The 22,550-nt window shown below is 36.1% G+C and overlaps 1 protein-coding gene across 9 annotated transcripts in view; it reads left to right on the top strand.

Annotated features, from left to right (window-relative positions):
• The window catches only part of PTPRT (protein tyrosine phosphatase receptor type T), a 1,291,476-nt gene that overhangs the window by 1,081,410 nt on the left and 187,516 nt on the right, over positions 1-22,550 (top strand). For 4 of the 9 annotated variants that reach the window (XM_051979271.1, XM_051979273.1, XM_051979274.1 and 1 more), the window contains exons 13-14: positions 10,170-10,206; positions 21,088-21,144. In XM_051979271.1, coding sequence (XP_051835231.1) covers positions 10,170-10,206; positions 21,088-21,144 — 94 coding nt within the window. The remainder of the gene's footprint in view (positions 1-10,169; positions 10,207-21,087; positions 21,145-22,550) is intronic. The other 5 variants (XM_051979277.1, XM_051979278.1, XM_051979279.1 and 2 more) reach the window with 2 other exon arrangements.

Raw genomic sequence — 22,550 nt, forward strand, 5'->3', positions numbered from 1 at the left:
GAAGAACCAATGTACAGACTGCAGAGGCTAAAGTGATAAAAGGGAGTCCAGACTTGGTATGGGAAAGGAGTCCTCCAATTAGTAAATCAGGATCTCAGAAACCAAATCAGCATCATTTAAGAATTCAAGATGGCAACTGCTGTCTATTTCCAATTTCTACCCATGGCCATTTTCCCACTATTTGCAGACTTCTGAGCTTCCAAATGTTTGCCTCAGTTTCTTCATCTGTAAAATGAGATAAAGAAGAAAATGGCAAATCACTCCAGTACCTTTGCCAAGAAAACTCCAAATGACATAATGAAGAGTTGGACACAGCTAAAATTCCTGAACAGTCATTTCCAACTATAATCATGAGCAGCCACATGACTTTAACTTCTTTGCTAATGGACTTTCCCATGAGCTTTTGCTTTGTCTTGTCTGCCCTTACCCCAGTTCTCTCATAATCTCAAGATTTCAAAATAATGTTGGAAGTCGGTTGTGGCTGAAGGCTAGGGAAACTGTTTCCCCAGTTCTTTTCATATTCAGTTCTCCATAAAGAGCTAGGCAGACATGAGGTCAGCCACAAGATCCTTCCTTGTGCCTATTGTGTTGTTGGCACTATAATTAGGGGTTTTAGTGGAAAACACCTAGAAGTGACCTCCTCCACCAAATTAGCAAAATACAGACCCTGAGAGATTAAGTTATTTGCCCACAATCAGATCTTGAATACTGAAATAGAGTCAGCATTTAAATCCAGGTCATTTGACTTCATGTCCCCTATTCTTTCTTGTTCCATGCTACTTCTCTGTATCATTCTGTTCTCCCTTCAGAGGACCACCTCTTTCCTTTCTTTTTGTCATCAGAACAAAAATCAAACTAACCTTATTTCCCTTTGTTTCTCTGGGTAACAGCTAGTTCTAATAGCATGAGGGAATGATACAGATCTAGTATGATTAAATTTCAGCAAAACACTTTCAAACTTTTATATCATATTTTTGGATAAAATGGAAAGACACAAATAAGGTGATAGTTCAAGTAAGATTTGGAATTGGCTTAGCAACAATCCAAGGAATTGTCATTAATGGGTCAATTTCAGATCAGATAGAAACCTCTCAGGGAAGACACTAGTAATCTGTCTTTGGCAGTACCACTGTGGTTCAACATTTATATCATGATTTAGATGATATCATAGATAGCATAAATGTAAAGTGGACATAAGATACAAAGCTTGGCCAGGTAGCTCACTAAATGACAGGGTTCTGTTCCTAAAAGCTTTCCATAGGCTCAAATGAGGGATAAAATTGAATAAAATGAAATGTAATTAGGATCAATGAAAATTTCTATTCTTGAATTGAAATTACCTTCTCAAATAAAAGATAGTAGAGGCTTAGCTAGACAACCATTTCTGTGAAAACTGCAAATTCAGTAGGAGTCAAGAGTATTTTGCATGGAAGCCAAAAATGTGATGTTAAAAGAGACATAAATACAATTTAAAATAGAAGAGACAGTAATTCTGTCATATTCTGCCTTGATCAGATCAAATCTGGAATTCAATGTAAATTTTAGATACCATATTTCAGAAAAACCATAGATCATCTGGGTCACATCTGGAACATAATGATTTAGATATTGAGAGGGCTAGAGAACATATAGAGATGATTAGTGGAAAAAACTGGGAATATCTGAGCTGGGAAAAGAGAATATTTAGAAGAGATAAAGTCTCTATCTTCAAATATTCAAAGGACTGATATGTGAAAAAGGGATTAAACTTGTTCTCCTAGGAGTTAGAGGATAAAACTACAAAGAGTCCTTAAAATTCTCCAAAAGTGAAATGGTTTGCCCTAAGAGATAATAGCTTCTTCCCAGTTGGAGTCCAGATGACCACTTGTTAGAATAGGTGAATAAGGAATTTTTGGTCAGGTATGGTTGCCTCCAAAGTCCTTCAACTCCACCCTCAAGTCGTGAGCAGAGATTTATAATCTAGAGACTCTGAATTTGTTCTATATTTTCAACCATAATGACAAAGAGATTCGTAATACCAAAAAACATAATGGGCTCTTGGTTTAGAACCAGGGGACTTATAGGTCTGGAGAATGATGAATGTATTTATCTATGTTCTCATCTAACTTAAGAAATAAATGTTGATCGACCAGGAATCAAAAACAGAACATTGATTTTAAAAGTTTTCCTTCAAATTGACATTGACACATTAGTAATTATTTTGGGGATATAATCATTCAACTAGTTCCGAATCCCTTTATTTGTATTATCATCTTTCAATTTTAGCCATAGGCATAGTATGAGAGATTTTGTCAAATGCTTTCTTGAAATCTAAGCTTATCATCTCTGTATTATTCCCTTGAGTTATTAGTCTAGTTGCCCCAGGAGGAAAGGGGACATAAAGTTAATCAGGTACTATAATTTAGGATGGACATTGGTCATCCAGAGAAGAGTTACTAGGATGATGAGAGACCTATGTTAATTTCAAAGACTACAATCATTGCCCAAAGACAAGCATATCTCATTTGTGTTCCTGGGCCATCAGGATTCATTATTAAACCTTCTGGCTCTGAAGGTACTGCTGGGAGAAGGAAAGTCAGCTTAGAAGGGAGTTTTTCATTCACAGAGCCAGAGAAGTTAGTAGCTAGTTAGGAACTGACTTTTATCTTTCTTTATATCCCACAAAGCCCAGCATGTAGGAGGAATTTAATAAATGCTTATGGCTCAATTACTCTCTATGCTTTTTCCTCAACAATATCTCCTCCTGGGGATTGGGAAAGAAGATCAGGGTTGGGGGACATAGCATCCTAAAATATAGGTCCAAACTTTCTGGGTCTGATTGTCCTCTGCATACTCAAAGCATATTTACTTAGAGTACCAGAATTCCTAGTTCTACTAGGTTTGTCTGACCCAGAAAAATTAAAAATGTCTAGTTTGATTATGACTATATGAACCATTAACATTAATGGGAAGGATGGCGAATTCCACTAGATTTGAAATCAGAGCAGCTGATTTTTGCATCTTAGATTTCCATCTCTTGACTTCCCTCACCTCATGTGTAAAATGAAGGTCCTGTTTTGTACTAACTCTGATTGTCATCCTTCTAAAATTCTCTCAGCACCAGAGCTCTGCCTATTGGGGGTATGGATATGCTGTAAAAATAATGGATACTCTTTTATTTAACTCAAAGCTACTGTTCCCCTCTAATCTTGACACACCTGCTTGCAGGGAGAAGTGACATCTACAAATACTGATGATCTATACTAATAACAATTACCATAATAAATTGCCCCTTGATTACATCTGTCACCTGAGGATTTAAAATACTTTACAAACATCAATTAGTAATTACAGCTCAAAGGCTTTGCTAACTGGGAAGCCGGTATCATCAAGGTCTCATTAGATCTGAGTGGAGGGACTACAAGGGGCATCAGGGACTTCCCCAGAATCCTCAAGCTCATCCCAGGCATGAAACTTGGATTCCAAAATCTTGATTTAAGTACTAGACCCTTCTCAAGGATAATTGAAGGCAGACTAATATACTGGAAAGAGTTCTGACTCTTACTACCTATGTAATTTGAGGCAATTCACTTAAAAGCCCAGTGCCTCAGTCTTCTCTGTAAAATGAAGAAGTTTTGATTAAATTGTCTCTGAGGTCCCTTTCAGCTCTATATCTCTGATTCTATGAATATGTCTATTTAAGTAATATTTTGGCCTGATTTTCCATGCTGGCAAGATTGTGTACTTTTTATACCTACAAAGAGCCAATCCTTATAGCTCTTACTGAATTATAGAATGTCAGGCTAGATGGATCATCAACTTGTCTGAACCCCTCACCTTATATGTACCATGACATTCAGGCACACAAATGCTCTTATGATATGATCAAGGTCACATAGTGCGTTATTAACAGAACCCACAATGTTATGACCTACCATCCATAAATGTGTTTTTTAGAGTTAGAGAATATAAACTCAGGGTGTTAAATTCCTTGTGAGCTGGTCTGGGCAGTCATATCCAACTCTTCATAATTCCATTTGGGGTTTTCTTTTTTCACTTTTTATACTTGCAAAACCTTTGCAAAAAAAAAAAATTCCAAATTTGTCACATACCAAAAAAAATCAGACCAAAAAGAAAAAAGCACAAAAAAGGAAAAAAACAAGCAAACAAACAAGTAAAACAACAACAACAACAAGGTGAAAATGCTATGCTTTGAACCACATTCAGTCTCCATAGCTTGCTCTCTAGATGCAGGTGGCACTTTCTATCACAAATCTCTTGGAATTGCTTTGAATCTCTGCACTGTTGAAAAGAGCCAAGTCCATCCATCACAAATTTATCGTGATATGATTTTGTTGTTAATATATACAGTTTCTCTTGGTTCATATAAGTCTCTTCAGGTCTTTCTGAAATCATCCTGCTGATCACTTCTTATAGAATAATAATATTCCATTACTTTAATATCCCATAACTCAGGGGTCCTCAAACTACAGGCGCGGGCCAGATGCGGCAGCTGAGGATGATTATCCCTCTCACCCAGGCCATGAAGTTTCTTTATTTAAAGGCCCACAAAACAAAGTTTTTGTTTTTACTATAGTCCGGCCCTCCAATAGTCTGAGGGACAATGGACTGGCCCCCTATTTAAAAAGTTTGAGGACCCCTGCATAACTCATTCAGTCATTCCCCAACTAATGGGCATGCACTTAATGTCCAATTCCTTGCCACTACAGAAAAAGACTGCTACAACATTTTTGAACATGTGAGTGCTTTTCCATTTGGATTTTTCTTGGCAGAGACACTAGTGTGGTTTGCCATTTCCTTCTCTAGCTCAGTTTACAAATAAGAAAAATGAGAAAATGAGGTTAAGTGACTTACACAAGATCACACAGCTAATGTCTAAGGCCAGATTTGAAATCATAAAGATGACATCAGCCTGACCTCAGCCCCAGCACTCTATATACGGTGCCATCTCACACCCTTTAAGTATGTGGGGCAAATAGATCAAGCTCCCTGAGTCTCAGTTTCTTAATCTGTGTGATAGGAAAAACAAATTATAGTGATTATTTTGATTTATACTACAGATATTTTATTACACTATATTATATTATTATATATTATGTTACAATATATAGATATTATTTTACACTACAGATATTATATTCTCATGTCATAGATAAGGAACAATATAATATAAGAAACACTGACCTCTGAATATAAGGACAACCTAGCTGTAAATTAAAACTCTGTTTCATGTTGGCTCTATGATCTCAGACAAGACTCTTAACTTTTTGTTACTCTCAAGATTTTTTTAAATTTTAAATTTTTATTATTATAGCTTTTTAATGACAAAACATATGCATGGGTAATTTTTCAACACTGACCCTTGCAAAAATTTCTGTTCCAACTTTTTCTCTCCTTCCCCTACCCCTCCCCTAGATGGCAAGTTGTCCCATACATGTTAAATATGTTCTAATGTATGTTAGATGCAATATATTTATACAGTTATTTTTGTTGCACAAGAAAAATCAGATTTAGAAAGAAGGTAAAAATAACCTGGGAAGAAAAACAAAAATGCAAGCAAACAGTAACAGAAAGAGTGGAAATCATATGTTGTGGTCCACATTCATTTCCCAGTATTCTTTCGCTGGATGTAGCTGATTCATCACTGATCAATTGGAACTGATTTGGATCCTTTCATTATTGAAAAGAGCCACTTCCATCAGAATTGATCATCATATAGTATTGTTGTCCCAAGAAATTTTTTAAGACTAAGTTAAAGAACATTTGGTTACCAATATTGATAAAGATATTTTCTTCATGGAGTATTTTTCTAAATCAGTGGGAAAAAATAGACATCCTCCTTTCTCAAAGAAGAAAATGTTCATTAAACAAACATTTAAATACAACATGAGCATCGGTAATTATTATTTCCCATTTCTTTAGTCTTGCTCCCACAGTGCCTAGTATGAGGCTCTTGTCCCCTCAGCTATCATCACCTGATTGAGTACTTGTTTTCTGAGATTCATTGTGGGCCTGAGGACAAACACGATTCCCAGATGAAATTCTGGCACAAATCATAGACTGTTTGCCTTTTGGCCTCCCTTAACCTTTTTCAAATGTTGATGGAAAATCTTCAGCCTTGTAGCCTATAAGAGAAAGTGAGTGAGAATTTGAATGCTGGTCTACTGCCATTGCCCAAGGAAAAGCATCTCTCATTCACTGTCCCTAAATGATGAGCCTGCCATATTAAATGGCTCTAATAATTTGGGGCTTCAGAGTGATTCGGCACCAGTGACAAGGTATCTCATCGATGACTTCCAGATTTCTCAAGCTCCATTTACAAGTCAAAACAGGATTTTTTTTAAAGTCACAATCTGCTCAGCCTGCTTTCTGGAAATAAAGCTGTTCTTTATTATTGTCATGTAACAGTGCACATAGTACAACTCCTGAAAACCAGCCTTGGCTAGCAATTTAGGACACCAGCAAAGCTGCAATATCCACTTCTTTGCTTACAGTTCTGTTATCAACACAATAAGAAATCAGAGAATTTTGACCACTTACCAGCATGTGGTCCTGGACACTTCACCTTTCTGTCCCTCAGTTTCTTCATCTGTAAAATGTGGGTAATAATAACCCCCATGGGGTTGTTGTGAGGATAAAATGAAATATTTGGAAATCAATTTATAAGCAAATGTGGAAGGAACTGGGAATGTGAGTGTGGTCTCCATGTGTAAACAGAGATCATAGAAGATTATAGTTTGTCAGAGGGAACATAGAGATCATTGGAGCAGCTAAATGGAGTAGTGGGTAGAACATCAATACTGGAGTCAGAAAGACTCCTCTTCCTGAATTTAAAGCTGTGTGACCCTGACTTCACTTAACCCTGTTTACCTCAGTTTCCTTTTCTGTGAAATGACCTGGAAAAGTAAATAGCAAACTACTTCAATATCTCTGCCTGGAAAACCCCAAATGGAGTGAGGAAGTGTTAGAAATGACTAAAAACATCTGAACAACCTGAGGTCTGTCCTGTCATTTTATAAGGGAGGGAGACTAGATGAGGAAAAGGAACTTGTTTAAAGTCCCATAAAAAGTTATAAGCAAAGCTTGGATTTGAGCCATGTCTCAATTCCCAATTCAAGAAATTCTTTTCATCCCACTATACTACTTGAAGGCATTTGTTATTGGTGACATTTTATCAAATGGACATGCCACCAAAAGAACTTTGGGAAAGGGGGAATGGTTTTAAATTAAATGGATTGGGCTTCAGTATTTTCTGTGATGCTGATACAAAGGTACCATCATTACAAAATGATAGTTGTGTTTTGTTTTGTTTTTTAATCTATTACCTCTCTTAAAGACTGAATACAGCTTTTTTAAATGTAAGAATTTCTCTACCAGATTAAGTTGTAGAATCTGAAACTCTAGTTTGATGAATTACTTTTTTTTTCTCCAAATTAAACAACTCCAAACTCCAGTGCAGAAATCATGCAGGTATAGCTTTTGACTTGAGCTCAGATTTTCAAAGGATCCTCATCAGAAGCACAACAGATTTTGCTTTAAGGGCACCAAAATTTATAGAATACAAATATTTTAATAGTTATTTAAAGAATTATATTCTTAATCTTAAATTTATTGCATTTTTATAGCATTTTTTATTCATGTGGCAGCACAGAAACTTATTAACAAGAATAATTACTTAAACTAGGTAGCCACAGGGTGATTTACTTCCTACCCTGGTGATCACAGGCCCAGGTGAGTGCCTCTCTACCTTGTTCCTGCCTTGCTCCTTCTCAAAGCAATAAGCTCTTCAGGAAGCAGTAGACAGGGTTCTTCCTACATAGGATCTTGTGGTTTATGGTCTTTGTCTTTTTTTTAAATATCAATGTTGTTGATTCTCCCTCTCCAAACTTCTGTGGTTGACATTTAGTGCCATTTGATCAAAGAATCAAAATAGCCCAATAAAGCTCTGGACCATATTGTTTCATTTGAAACATGTAGTGTAAGTTATGATAATGATAATTGCATTCAATTAATATTTATTAAGGTTTTACTTTATCTAGATACTATGCAATGTTCAGGGCATATAAAGATAAAAATAAAACTGACCCTACTTTCAAAAAGCTTTATTACATACTGGAAGATAGCCAATCATTCACCTTAGGACAAACATACACAACACACACATATTATATATACTTTTTTTCATATATATATATATATATATATATATATATATATATATATACACAGACACATAAACATACAGAAATTTCTAATGATAGAGTGAAAATAATTGAGAGATCAAGAATGACCCCATGTAAGAAGTTGAATCTAAGTTGTGCAATGAGGAAAGCAATGGGATTCTACAAGGAGGAGATGGGGAAGGAGTATCTTAGAAACAGAATCATTAGTGTAAAAATATACAGGTTCACATAGGTAAACTCCCAAAGAAGTAAGAGTTAGAATGATATATGCAGAGAATAGCCAGTACTCCAAGATGACTAAAACAGAAAGTATGGAGAAAATTATGATATAGAATGATACTACTGAAAGGTAACAGGAACCAGATTATAAAGAGAATTAAGTAGCTAATTAAGGATTTTGCATGCTATTATGCATGCAATAGGATGTCCTTGAAGATTTGAGAGGGCAGAGAAGAGTGATAGTCATATTTTTGCTTAAATAATGTGATTTTCAGAATTGTAAAGGATGAATTGAATAGGGGTTGATTTCAGATAGTTTGCAATGTTCTAGGTCATGAGGATGGGTTAGCTAGGTAAAGGTTGCATTAGTAGAGAGAATAGGACTGGCATAGGTAGCTAGGTGGTACAGTAGAAAGAGTACTACATCTGGAGCCAGGAAGATCTAAGTTCACATCTGACCTTAACCACTTACTAGGTGTGTGGTACTGGACAAGGCCCTTGATCTTTATGTGCCTCAATTTCTTTATCTGTAAAATATGGGTCATAATAGCACTGATCTCCTGGAATTGTTGGGAGGGAAAAAAGAAACATTTGGAAATCACTTTTTAAATATTAAAGCACTACACAAATATTACTGTTAATATTATCATTAATTATTATTAGTAATAGAGCGGATGTATTCTCAATAAAACCTCCTAATGGGACAGATTCAATAGTTAAAAGAAAGAAAAGCGCTCAGAAGAACCTAAAGTTACAAGCCTGAAGAAAGATGGTCATATTATCAGCAAAAATGGGAATCTTTGAAGAAGAAATAGGTTTAATCATTTGTTCTTATCCGGTACATTGTGAAGTAGCATGCAATAGTATGATACACAATAGATGATCTTATTGTCCAGAGAGAAATTATCTTAAATCCAACTCCAGCTTGCTATATGACAATGGGCAAGTCCTTTAATCTCTCTTAGTCTAGATTTCCTCATCTATCAAACTAGAAAAATAATTTTCCTCACCTCAGAGAGTTGTTGTAACAACCATTTGAGATAATGTACATAAAGTGCTTTAAAAACATTAAATATTACAATGAAATAAGCACCTTCACACATTAATCATGATATTTATAACAGAAAGAGGAATTATTATTATTCCTGTTATATAGATAAGGAACATTCAGAAAAGTTAAATGTCTCACCCAAGATCACATTTGGACAATGGTGGCTGTGGAGTTTCTGTCTGGAGTGGGGCTTCTAAATGAGAGAAAGACACAGATACTGGGGAAGATTCTTAATTACCTTCAATTACTTGCATATTAGTGGCTCTGATAAGAATAGCTGAATTTTATTGTATCTAAGGATGTTCAAAATGCTTTGCATATATTATGACATAATATATATGATATATATTATGATATATGTATATATACTTATGTATGTGTATGTGTATTATATGTGTAATATATATTCTCTTCCTTGAGCCTTATAACATCCCTGCCAAATAGGGGCTATGAGTATTCATTTCATAGATGAAGAAACTGAGGACAGAAGTTAAGTGAGTTGCTCATGGTTATATAATTAAGCATCAGAAGCTAGAGCCAAACTGGAATCTTCCCATCTTCACTTCCACCTCTAGAAACCCTAATTTGACCCCTTTTGAAACTGGCATCTGCAGTGTGTTCAAAGACAAACATATATAAACTGTGATTTAAAATAATAATGGTTAAAAAAAATAAATTCCATTTGATTAACCACATTCTCATTTTGTTGTTCACAGGAAACCAAAATCAACTGTGTTCGACTGGCAACAAAAGGTATGTGGGAGTGTCTGTGTTTTTCATTTGCGGCCATTTAAGAGCAGCTGCAAACATGGGGCAAAGTACAGTCATGACACAGCCTTGCTATCATTACTGTCAGTGGACCCTCAGGCTTCTCTGCAGCCAGTCAGGAGTGACCATAGCTTAGAAAAAGGAATGGTTATTTTTAGTGTAGCCATTTGCATTTAGATTGCAAATCTACACACATACAAAACAACAGGCACCTACTCCTGTATAGAAAAGAGGAAAAACTAAATCCACATGTTCACTATTTTTCTAATTCTTTGGGAAATTAGATGGATGCATTAGTACCAGGTGGAAGCTTAGAGACCAAGGAGAAAACAAGGGGACTAAGGCCTTGCCATTTGTTCCACATCCATCTTGAAAGGGACACATGTGCCCAACTTGTTTCCTCCCAGGGCCACAGACGGTAGAGAAGAAAAAGATAAAATACCCTTTGTGGAGGAAGGGAATTGATGGGCTACAAATAAAACTGACAAAAATCACTGCCCTCGGCAGACTTTTCCACCAGAGGAAAAAAATGGTTCAGAGTGAAGAATACCATCAATTATCCAGGAAACTCAACATGTAGGACAATTCACTGTCCAAGGTAGACAGTTTATATTGACAGCATTAAGGAAGGAAAGAGGGATTTTTAAGAATGTGGAAACTTCTGGGCAGATACCTATTAGTTACTGAGTTCTTTTGGTGCTCATCCAGCTGCATCTGGATGATGGACACTGATTATTGCCATCTTTCTGTCCTGCTTGGAGTCTGTGTGATTACTAGAGAATCCTCTCTGTCCCATAGCAAAGGTCTCAATTAAAGACATATCAGTGTCCTTCTGAAGGTACCCCACCATACTTGCTCTACAGTTTGTCCTCTGCAGAATTATAGAGCTAAAGATGATGTGCCAGAGAAATTCAGTGTTGCTTATAGTCTGTCAACAGGAAAACTCTCCTCTCACTGCTTTTTCTTCTCTTTTACTCATCTCTAACCTTTGCTTTCCAGTTCATTCTCTTCTATTCCTTATGTCTACTTTTCTCCTCTCTTTGGTTTCCTGTGTTTTTTCTTGCCCTTTCTCTTCCTACTGAGAGATTGACACAGAAAAAAGAGAATCCATTTGATTGACAGATCAGAATAGGGTCTACCAGGTGTTTTACTACAAGCTCAGATTTAGGTCTTTAGCCCTCAATAATCAGGAACTTAATTTTATCAATAGTCTTATTTCCATCAGACTCTAAGGAAATAATTCATATGAACTGCATTAAAGAAACTGATTTATTCATTTACAAAAGACATGTTATGAAGGATAATTAATACCTATCATCTGCACAGAAGATTCTCCCCCTTGTAGGTGAGTTCAAAGATACAACCATTGGTAGACAGCTCCTTGCATCCATAATAGAGGGGAATCACAAAATCATAGATTTTTAGAATTGGAGACCAGTCAATTCTACTTTTGGATGCCCTACATGTTAGGAAGTAATATCATGTATCTACTATATTTGCTTCTTTGCAACTTCTACTTTTGCCCTGTGTAGTCTAATATTTTGAATAAAGTTTTTTAAATGTCAGAAATTTTGTTCTCTAGAACATATTAGTATTTTTTGTGATAAATCACATAGTAAACCTCAGGGGACACAAGTTTCAGACTTTGTTTGAGGTATAGAAAACCTTTTCCCAGCTCTGGGCATATTCACTCATAGGAGCAAATTATAGCTTTAAAAATTGACCAATTAATATTTAAATTAAGATAATAATAATGATGTTGATAAAATGTTATTGTTATAACCCATATTTCTGTAGCCCTTGAAGGTTCATAAAACACTTCTTCCCTGTAACAGCCCTATGAAGTAGATAGGAAAAGTATTATTTCCCATTTTATTGATGAGAAAAGTGACTCTCAAAAAAGCAGTGATTTGCTTAATGCCACAATAGCTTACATTAAATATTTCCTACCAGAGTTGGCATGTAAACCTAGATATTCTGATTCTTAACACTTAGACCTTTCTACTTAATGGTCATTTCTACCAAGATGTGAGAAGTTGATATTTCAGTCAACAAAACCAACATTGGTCATTAAATGAGAGACCTTTCTCCCTAGACACTACTAAATAATTTTGGCACACCTTTATTCTTTATTTATTTAGATTTTTTACTAGGTGAAAGAGGATATTCTAGGCCACTGGACCTAGCTGGCTCTGAAGGGAAAATTGTGGCAGATGATTTTGCCCAGCCCTCCATCATTTAAATGCAATTCAGACCATATCCTTCTCCCTGAAGTCATGATTCTTTTCAAGAATGAAGGACAAATAAGAACAATAAATGTTGACACAGAACACACTTATTCTTTGATATTTCTCTTCTTGATGTCATGCAGATCATCCCCTTTTGTTTCTTTTTCTAAATTATCTGGATGTGTTATAATTACTTAGATTATCACTTAATCTTATATTAATTACATTTTATTTTTCTTCCTAAAATATGGAAATTGTGTGATTTTATCGTCTTGTTCCAGTGGCCTGTTATTCTGTTACCTTTTCTAGCCAAATCTCCCAATTCTTTCTTTTGTGTTTTCAATGTATTTCACTGGAAAACATGCCCATCATCAGCATTTCTAGGTGTTTGTTGATTCACACAGATAGAACATCTCCCCCTCATTTTTTCCCCATCATTGACAATTGCTCCTTGGAGCTAAACCATGAAACTCACCAGTAGTGTCCAATAAGAAAATACTCCTTATCTCTCACCTGGTATCCCCAATATCTTTGTCTCCCTTATTTTATTCTTTGTCCCTGGTTTTCTATCCCCATCAGTGATGTAGACTTTCTGTTCTTCAGGACAACTATTTTTTTCAAATACTATGTCCCAGACTTAATAGTGAATGAATGGATCATGTAATAGCATGAAAATGTATGTATCATATATGTATATATGTATCACAAGAAATGACATGGCAGAATAAAAAGAATGATAAGTAAAATAAAGACTTATTCATGGAAATATATCCTAAGAATCCATATTAAGTTACATATATATATATAATATATATATATATATATATATATATATATATATATATATATATATATATATTACATACAGATGTGTGAGTGTATACCTATAGCAATCATTGGCCATAGCATCTCATATGTAAAATTCACAGTACAGTGATGTTTCTACTAATATAAAACTTCCCCAGAATCATTCTACTTCAAGACACAATTCGAGACAAAAGTCCTGTTGTGGGACTACCTGTCCCAATATTTATATCTGGAAAATCTGCTTCCCTTGTTTTTTCTCCCTCCCAGACCATATTCTTCTGCTTATTACCTTCACTGTCTTTTTTAGTTTGGTGTTACCTTTATTTCATGTTAGACTTTTCTTTTCCTTGGTGTTTTTTTTTCCCATCTTTCCCAGAGTATCAAATGAAATTCAGTCTGAGCTCCTTCTCTTTATTCCCTGCTTCCTTCAGCTAGACCTTCTATTCTTACCCTCTGTAAAGCAGGAGAAAAGAATATTGTAGAATACTTGGCACCAAATATGTACCTGTATCTATTCCTTCCATTTTATTTTTCTGTCCCCTGAGTAACTGAAGAAAGAACTAAAGCGAAGCCTAGATAGGACCCTGATTCAGAGACACCAATTGAGAGGATTTGATCGAAGAAACTTTTAAAAACCCTTTAGTTTCCAGATGACATAAACAAAGAAGTTGAAATAAGGCTGGAAACAAACAGAGGAAAGATGAGGTATTGCTTTGATTTACTGAGGCTTCCACCACTGATTTCCAATATAGATCATTATCATAGGCTTTAAACCTGGATGAAACATTACAGATTAACAGTTCCTTAATTTTACAAATGAAAAAAAAAATTGAGTCTAAGTGACTTGGCCAAGATAACATGCATAGTAAGGAGTAAAACCAGAATTTCAAGCTTCTTATTCTAAGTACACTACTATATCTACTAGATCACACTGTCTGTTAAGTTATTTAAATATTCTTCATTAAGTTTTCTTTATGAATTTTATAGAATGACAAAATTTCAGATTTGAAAGGAACCTAGCAGAGTCATCTCTCTTTATCTGTATTTGAACACGAATCCCCTCCATATCACACTTAATAAGTGATTGTCCTCTCTTAAAGCCTTCTGCAATTTGCCAGGGAGGGAGAAACCCCCTGCTTCCCAAGACATTCCACTACTTTGTATAGCTAGTTCTAGTTGTTAAAAGATTTCTTTTCCTTAAATTAATCCTCCCTTGACTTAATATAAAGAGAAAAATATTTTGCAGCAGGCAGAGCTAGCCAGAAGCAAAACTGGGTGCCTCAGGAGGCAGTGGGCTTCCTATCACTGAAGGTATTCAAGCAATTGTCAAGAAAAGTGGTAGCAGGGATTTATGCTTTGATGTGGATCAGTCTTAGCCTCTGAGGTCCTTCCAAGATCAAATGTTGCTACTCTGCGTTCCTATTCCTGAATAAGTTCCCAGAAGAGTTCTCTCATTCTTGCCCCTGACATTCTTACGACAGACTTCAGCTTAGTGGAGGCCAAATTGATGGATTTTCCCCTTAGCACCCTCATTTGCCACCTGGTGGAAGAAAGCAGGTGATATTGCCCATGGCTGAGTCTGGCTGTGCCGAGTAATGAGGTGAAGTGCTTGTGTCATCACTGTACATCAAAAAGGATGAACTGGTGACTCCCTGTGTCCTTTTACTTTGCTCCATGGTGTGGCCTACATAGAGTTTCTCTGCATGCTTTCCCCATTGTCAGCACTGCTTCTGCACTGTCTCTTTGCCCCTGCATTATTCTACACCTTCTTTAAAAGGGGGGAAATGCTTTCTGTGTGAATCATCAATTGCATCGCCATTTTAAAGACCTTGCTCTGGCTTTCTGGTGGGAGAGACAGCCTTAGACAATCTAAAATATACAAAGTACTCCTATTTATTCTAATCTTGAATCAGTTATTTTAAAAAACATGCCTAGTATCATGAAAGGGGTTGGGGGGAGTTTTCATTCCTAAATCTAAGTAGATGGTTAACTAAAGGAGTCTAAAGGAGTTATGATCTCAAAACTTAAACCCTGATTAGAACCAGTTAAACTTCATCTTTCCAAACAGGCTGCTGACCTACATAAACAAAACCTTGAGCCATTAAAGTAATAGCAAAACACATTTCTAAAGTACTTTGTAGTTTACAAAGTTTAATCACCTTAGTTTAGTCCCATGGCGCAGATAATAATAACTCACACAATGCTTAACACTTTTACAGATTGTTTTTATACGATCTAAGATTTAGGGTTAGAAAGAACCTTGGATGGACTCTTATCAGATCCCTTCATTTTATAGATGAAGAAATTGAGGCTGAAAGTGTTCTAGGGACACATGGCCAAGAAAACAACAGAATAGTTTGGACTTAGACTTAGATATTCTGACTCTAGTTGCAATATTCTGTCCCTGCCACCATGCTGTCTGTCTCACAAGCCAAATAGTATCAGCCACCTTTGTGATTGTGTTTCCAAAACAAATATCTCAAAGATATCACTTATGATACTAGATTACTTCTCAAAAGATTCAGTTTCAAGTCAACATAACCCATCTGAAACTTCATAAAGCAAAAAGATGAATGTGTGACAGGCAGGAAAAGAATCAAAACTTGTTTTTCCCAGAGAAATATATTTGATCTGGTACTTGAACTGGAAAGCCTATCTGTACCTAGCCTCTTTCAAAAATATCTCTCTAGTGGCATATATCCCTTGAAGTTTCCTGAAGAATCTGTTGGGAAGGGATGAGAATCAAAAATAGAACTGAAAAAGATCCATATATTATAAATGACAAGATTCCTCATGGTCTCTTGGTAGCACTGTACCTCATTTGCAACCCTTATGATGGGTATCTCTTCAGTAATGTCCAACAAGACTTATTCCTGTTGCCTTTCAAGATCATTTATTCTTTTGTTATTGTATCTGAAGAGAGTGAATAGCTTTTTTCCCTTTCTACAATTTTCAATTCAATTCACACCAAAAGTTTATCAGACACTTATATACAGATCTGGGAGAGAGAAAAAAGAAGACATTCTCTTTATCCTCTTTACCTTAACAATATAATGGGTTAATAAGAAACCCATACAAACGACCATAAAAATACATGATATATGTGTTTAAAGGATGTGAAAAAATAATGCTAAATAATTGCAAAGGAATAATGTTCCTGATTGGGGGAGAGAGGGGAAGAACAGGGAGAACATCTTATGTTGTTTTATTTTTTTCTTTTTCTTGGTTTTCTGATTGCAGCCATTTAACACTGTGGTGCCTTCTTGGTTCAATGACCATTCAAAGAGAGTATAATTCTAAGAGGAAAGTCCCATTAGATGAGCCAGATAGTCCCCTTTGACATATCATTCATAGGCATGAATAGTTCAAAAAACATCTGCCAAAGAGATCCATCAGCTCCTTGAGTCTGTCTTCCTCTCTCTTCTAACCACAGTTTATTTTTGTTAGTAAAACTTCACCCTGTGCATATCTTATTTGAGTAAGGATCCTTTGATCAAGTAGATGGTGGAAAGCATTTCTAGAATGTATTGTATTTTCCAACAAGCCACTCACTTCAGCTTGCCCAAACTCTCAAGTCAGTTAGGTTTATTGCCTTTCCCAGAAAGGTTGAGGGAAAATTATTTACCTATGGTTTTGCCCTAAGAATTTTCTTGGCATTTTCACTGGTATCTCTGGAAATGGCAAAACATGAAATCCCCAGTTCTAAAAGTACTCAGACTAGAATAGCACCATTTCACCTATTGTACTTCTGTACTTTTTATAAATGTCCCCTTCAAGGAGATTCTTATCTATTATCTCATCCATATCTGCCATTCTCAGAACTGCTGAGATCTCTCTCTGGGCAAAACTTCAAATATGCTGGAGCTTTTCTATGAGAATAATCATCATAGAGGAAAACAGGTCAAAAGGTTAACCTTTCTTTGGATTCTATTCAAGCCAAAGGACAAATAATGACCTCCTTTAAGTAGGTACAGTTGGTTTGAGGGCAAAATAGTATATGCTAACCAAGATGGAGGATGATATAACAGAAGGGATGAAATCATCAAAGGGAAGCTACTGAATTAGAAAAGAGCCCATACTCTTCACTCGGATTATATAGTTTAAATCTGGGTGGCATAGTGGATAGACTATTGGACTTATAATCTGAAAAATATGAGTTTAAATATAGTTCTAATGTTTCTTTTCCTTTTCCTTTTTTTTTTCCCTGAGGCAATTGAGGTTAAGTGACTTGCTCAGGGTCACACAGCCAAGAAAAGTGTCTGAGGTCAGATTTGAACTCAGCTTCTCCTGACTTCAGGCTGGTGTTCTATCCACTACACCAATTAGCTGCCCCAATTCATAAATTTCTTAGCAGAGTGACAATGAACCTCTGCTGGCTTCAGTTTCTTCATCTGTAAAATGGAGCTAATAATAGTTAATAACAGTAAAATGTGGTGAGGATCAAATGAGATAACATACATGAAGTACTTTGCAAACCTTAAATCATAATATAAATATGAGCTAGTATTAATGTGCTTATTATTGTTCAGTATTTTACTTTTCCACTTACTATGACGTTTAGAAAAATTCTTTCTACAATTCTAAATTATGTTGAAAAAAGTTGAATTAAATAACCCACTTGGTCTCTTCTAACTCTATAAGCTAAGATACTGGTTTGAAAGAATCTATTTCCAATTATTACTAGAGATCAGTTAGATCCAAAGTCAAGGACCACAATGTTTTTTATTAGCTATTATCCCAGTTTGTGGTGGTAAAGGTAACTAGAGGTATGACAAACAGGAGGCACTATAACATTGAATATGAAAATCTGACAAATAACCAGAGAGAATAATCAAAGGAAAAATACACAAGAGTTATCCACCATATGATTCCAAGAGGAAATGAAAGAGCTGAGTGCAATGGGCACAAGGGATAGGAAAAACTGACAAAAGATTGGAATGGATCTAAAACACAACTTCAAAGTAATTCTTCATGAAGACAAGTCCTCTAACCTCAGAGTAGCATCATTCACAGATACTTTTAGTTGAGGCTCATGAGCCATGCCCATCCCAAACCCCTGAAACATATAGGAATCCAGATACAGCAAACCCTCAATGAATAATTATATTTGGCAAGTTTTCAGTTTTCATATCTCTGGAATTACTACAATGGAATGACTAAATAGCAAAAGGAAAAGTTTTCATCTCTGTAAAATCTAAGTGAAAACTTATTTGGTATGTATACCTCCTGTGCCAGTCTTGTGCTCTTTTCTTGACAAAAATTCAAAGCTCTTCCCTCTCCACTCTATAGAGTAAGGGCAATGTAGAACACTGGCATGGACAAACTAGTTGCCCTTCACCTTCAGAGGATAGAACCTCTCTCAAGGGTGATGGAAGCAATTGAGAGTAAAGCTAGAATTTTGAGTCTCATGTGGAACTTACAACCAGGAATTAGGAGAGGTATCTGATTTCATTTGAAATCTGAGCCTAGTTCCTGGGGCGTGGGGGATGCGGATTATGAACCCTCGTGAAACAATGGGCAGAGTTGCTGTTAGTTTTTTTTCCCCCACAAACATAATTAAAGATTCCCCTTTGAAGTGCTGAATGTTAAACTGAAGGCTAATGAAGACCTAGGAAAGAGACAGTGTCGCCAGATAATCCTGAGCTGGGCATTGAGGAGAACCTAAGGTTTTAGTTACCTCAGTAAATATGGGGACTTATTCCAAACTCATTCTGCACAAAAGGCATGAAGTATATTATCTGGAGTTAATCTTTAAAAGTATAGTTATTTTGTAAAGAATTAAATAGGAGGGCAAAGTAATTTATACTGTCTTACTCCACCTACTCTAAAAGAATAATAAGGAACCCTCACCTTGTGTGAAACTCTTGTACTAGGCTTTCTGTCCTTGGGGTTTCTGATCTGTGAGCTAGAGAATTAGACTAATTAGGGCAGCTTTTCCTTCTGTTGTATTACAAGGAATGAATTAGTCAATCTTTGACCTTCTCTGGATTTCTTATATGATTTTGTCAAATCTGCATATAATGAGAGGCTTCTTAAAAAGAGGGAATGATAGACCAGGGTGCCACTAGGATATGGGTGTTGCATGGATTTCTAAGAGTTAGAGTCTCATATATATACACATGACCTAGACCATTGGTGACATACTTAAATATAAATGAGAACCACTAAATTCTGTGTAAGCATCCCTGTAAGCCATATATTAATTCAGAAAACCACATATTAACATTATCTATATTCTATTATATTCTAATTTGTTTTGTTATAGATTTCTCAGTTACATTTAATCTCATTTGGGCTATAACTTGGGCCATAATACTTTGGCCTATACTCTCCTAGAAGGCCTTATCATTATAGATTAACTTCTACCAAAAGGCTGACCCCAGCTACCAAGGAGGTATGCAAGCATCTAAGTGTAGGGACAAGGGATATACAACACACAGCAATCTGGTCTCTTCTTCGTTATAATAAAAAAAAAAAAGACATACCCTAAAGACATGTCCTATGATTCCTTATAATCAGCTCCACCTTTCATTGGGATCTTTCTTGGGAACTTGGGTCTGAATAATTCTCTGAATGCAAACAAAAAAAAAATTTTCTCAAAGGCTTCCCAATAATTTCTAATCCAAACAACCAGCAGATACTGATTGTTCCTTTAATCTTTGTGTCATATACCATTCCTGGTATTGATGTGTCATACATAGTTCAACTAAAGTCAGCTCCACTATTTTTCCTGACCATAGTAGTGCCTGAACTAAACACTGTAAGCTCCACCCTTATCCATTAGTTTTGAGCTAACATGAGTTATTTCATAGATTTTAGAGTTGAAAGGGTCCTTAAAGATCAGCTTTAATATGGCATTTCCTAGCATTAACCTATTATAGCTTAGCTTAGACCCTACATAGAGACATTAAGGTTCATTATTGAAGTATCATGTTTTGATTTTCTTAGGGCTTTATTACCTATCATCTATAGCATGAGACATCTCTCCTTTTCCCAATTCCAAAGTACTCCAGGCCCCAAAATACTTTAATCCAGCTAAAAAGCCAGCAGGTTGTCTATTTGTCCCTTACTGCCTCTCTTCATAATGATGATAAATTAGCCAATCAGAAAGCTTTCCTTTTTGTTGTCCAGCTTCTAAGGTCTTTCCATACTTCATGGTATGTTTTAGTACATCAAGCACTTACTTTTAATTGGACTTCTGTTCTGTGTGTTCAAAATGTTGTTTTCCACAGTGTTTCTCCACAGACAAACTGCCTATTCTTGCAACTTGTGAATGGGAGGGGGGAAGGGAACCCCCTACTGTTCCAAATCCTCATGTCAGCCCTTTTTATATGTTTTCCATGGGACTGTCAATCCCCCTGTAACATTTGGCTTCCCCCAGGTACTTGCAATGTGTTATGCAGGTCTACCCAAAACTGTTAGCTTTTTTGCTTAGGGCTGGAATGCCATATATATCAGTTTCTTTAATCATTTATTTCACTTTGATCCATTCTTTTGGCATTAACAATATCTGCTCTTGGCACATGCACCTCTGGGTGTATATTGGTATCTAACTGGACAGAATGGTAGTTTGGAATCAAGAATGTATGCTTGCCATTCATATTTCTCAGGGCCATTCATTTGATTGTAAGCACTATCTGAGATGGAGACAGAAGGTTCATCAATGCTTTCTAATAATACCTTGGTATTCTTTTACCTTTTTTATAGTAAGATCTTCAAGGAGAAAAAAGAGTAATTGCCGTTTTGATCATGACTAGGCACATTTTTATTTTTCTTTATTTCTTTTCTTCTCTTATGCATGCTGCCCGGGAACTGGTTTCCTTGTTGTTAGCAGTTATGGGTAGGCAACAGGTGACCACGGGGACTCCATTCTACCTCCTGAGCACAGGTGACTATCAGGCCAGGGGAGGGAACTTGAAAATCAGCTGCCTGGGTTTCTCTTGGTTTCATTTTCTTGGGTTCTACTTGTCTGGCATATGAGCAAAAGCTAAAGAAGTTCCATAGTTGCCCTGCCATTTGTGGGGAAATCAGTATTTTCTCAGAATGTAGTTTATCCGACCCTGGCTTTATGTGTATAAACTAAACAGGACCTTAAAATTCCTTACTATGAGTTGCAAGAGAAGAATTGCATTGATACCATTAATTTAAGATTCTTAGCATTATGAACATATTTACCTTACACTTTCTTTCAAACCAATTTCAGCATCATGCCCAAGTTCAGTGTGTTTATTTCTGCTCAAAGGCCCAACTTTTAAGGAGCCCCATTCATTATCAGATCCCCATGATAATGGATGATTAAAGAGATGGAAATTTGAATACTTCTTGTAGAAGAGTCTGGAATGTCCTTCTCTATTTCAAGGCTTTTAAAATAGGAAACTGAGTATATCTCAAAGCCTTTCTTGGAAGTTCCAAGATAATTTCTCCTGCCATGCCCCCTTTTCTGTTCTAATAACAATTTATGATGAGTCTCTTGGCTCCCCCAATGACAAAGGCAATGGCACTTTTTTCCCCTTTCCAGTTCTTTATTTCCTTCCTATCTCATAAGTCCAAAGGATCCAATTACATACACACATACATGCCTGCACACATACATGCACACCATACATTTCAAATCTTCATGAAAAAGTAGCTTCCAGAAGCTGCTATGCTATAGTATAGTATAGTATATACTATAGTACATAGTACCACCATATAGTACTGTAGTAGTCACAGACCTACATTAACAAAAGAGCCATGGAGAGTGTGGACAAGGGAAATGGGATTGGGAATGGATAGTGGTATCTATCTAAAGCCAAAACAAAGCCTTTTAGAGTCAACAGTCCTTAGACTGATGAGCAAGGACCTAAGCCATTGTCTGTTTCTCCTACACAATAGTTGGAGGGCTCTATTCTTCAAGGGCCAAGTGACATATTCTAGACATGCCCCAGTTGATGACACTATCAAACAGGCTCTCAACAATCTCATTATGCACAGTACTTGATTGTAGAGAGATGATTCTTTTCAGAATCCTATTTATGATTCATCATTTGCATAGACCCATTGTTTTCTGGACTCTATTTAGGTTAGGTCAGAAGGTGATGGTAAAAGCAAAGCACTGATCTAATTCTATAACATGCCTAATAGTCCTTACCTTTTTTCCCTTTTGATTACTTTGAATGTTATTCTTTTGACAGGTTTATTTCATTCCATTCTATTTATTTCCAAATGCATTTCCACACTATTTTTATGGGCTAGATGCCCAGGAATTATTCTTTTTTACAGGCTGTCTTCTTCTAAAGGTGTAGTTTAAAATGT

Source organism: Antechinus flavipes, chromosome 2 (assembly GCF_016432865.1).
Source record: "Antechinus flavipes isolate AdamAnt ecotype Samford, QLD, Australia chromosome 2, AdamAnt_v2, whole genome shotgun sequence".
NCBI lineage: Eukaryota > Metazoa > Chordata > Mammalia > Dasyuromorphia > Dasyuridae > Antechinus > Antechinus flavipes.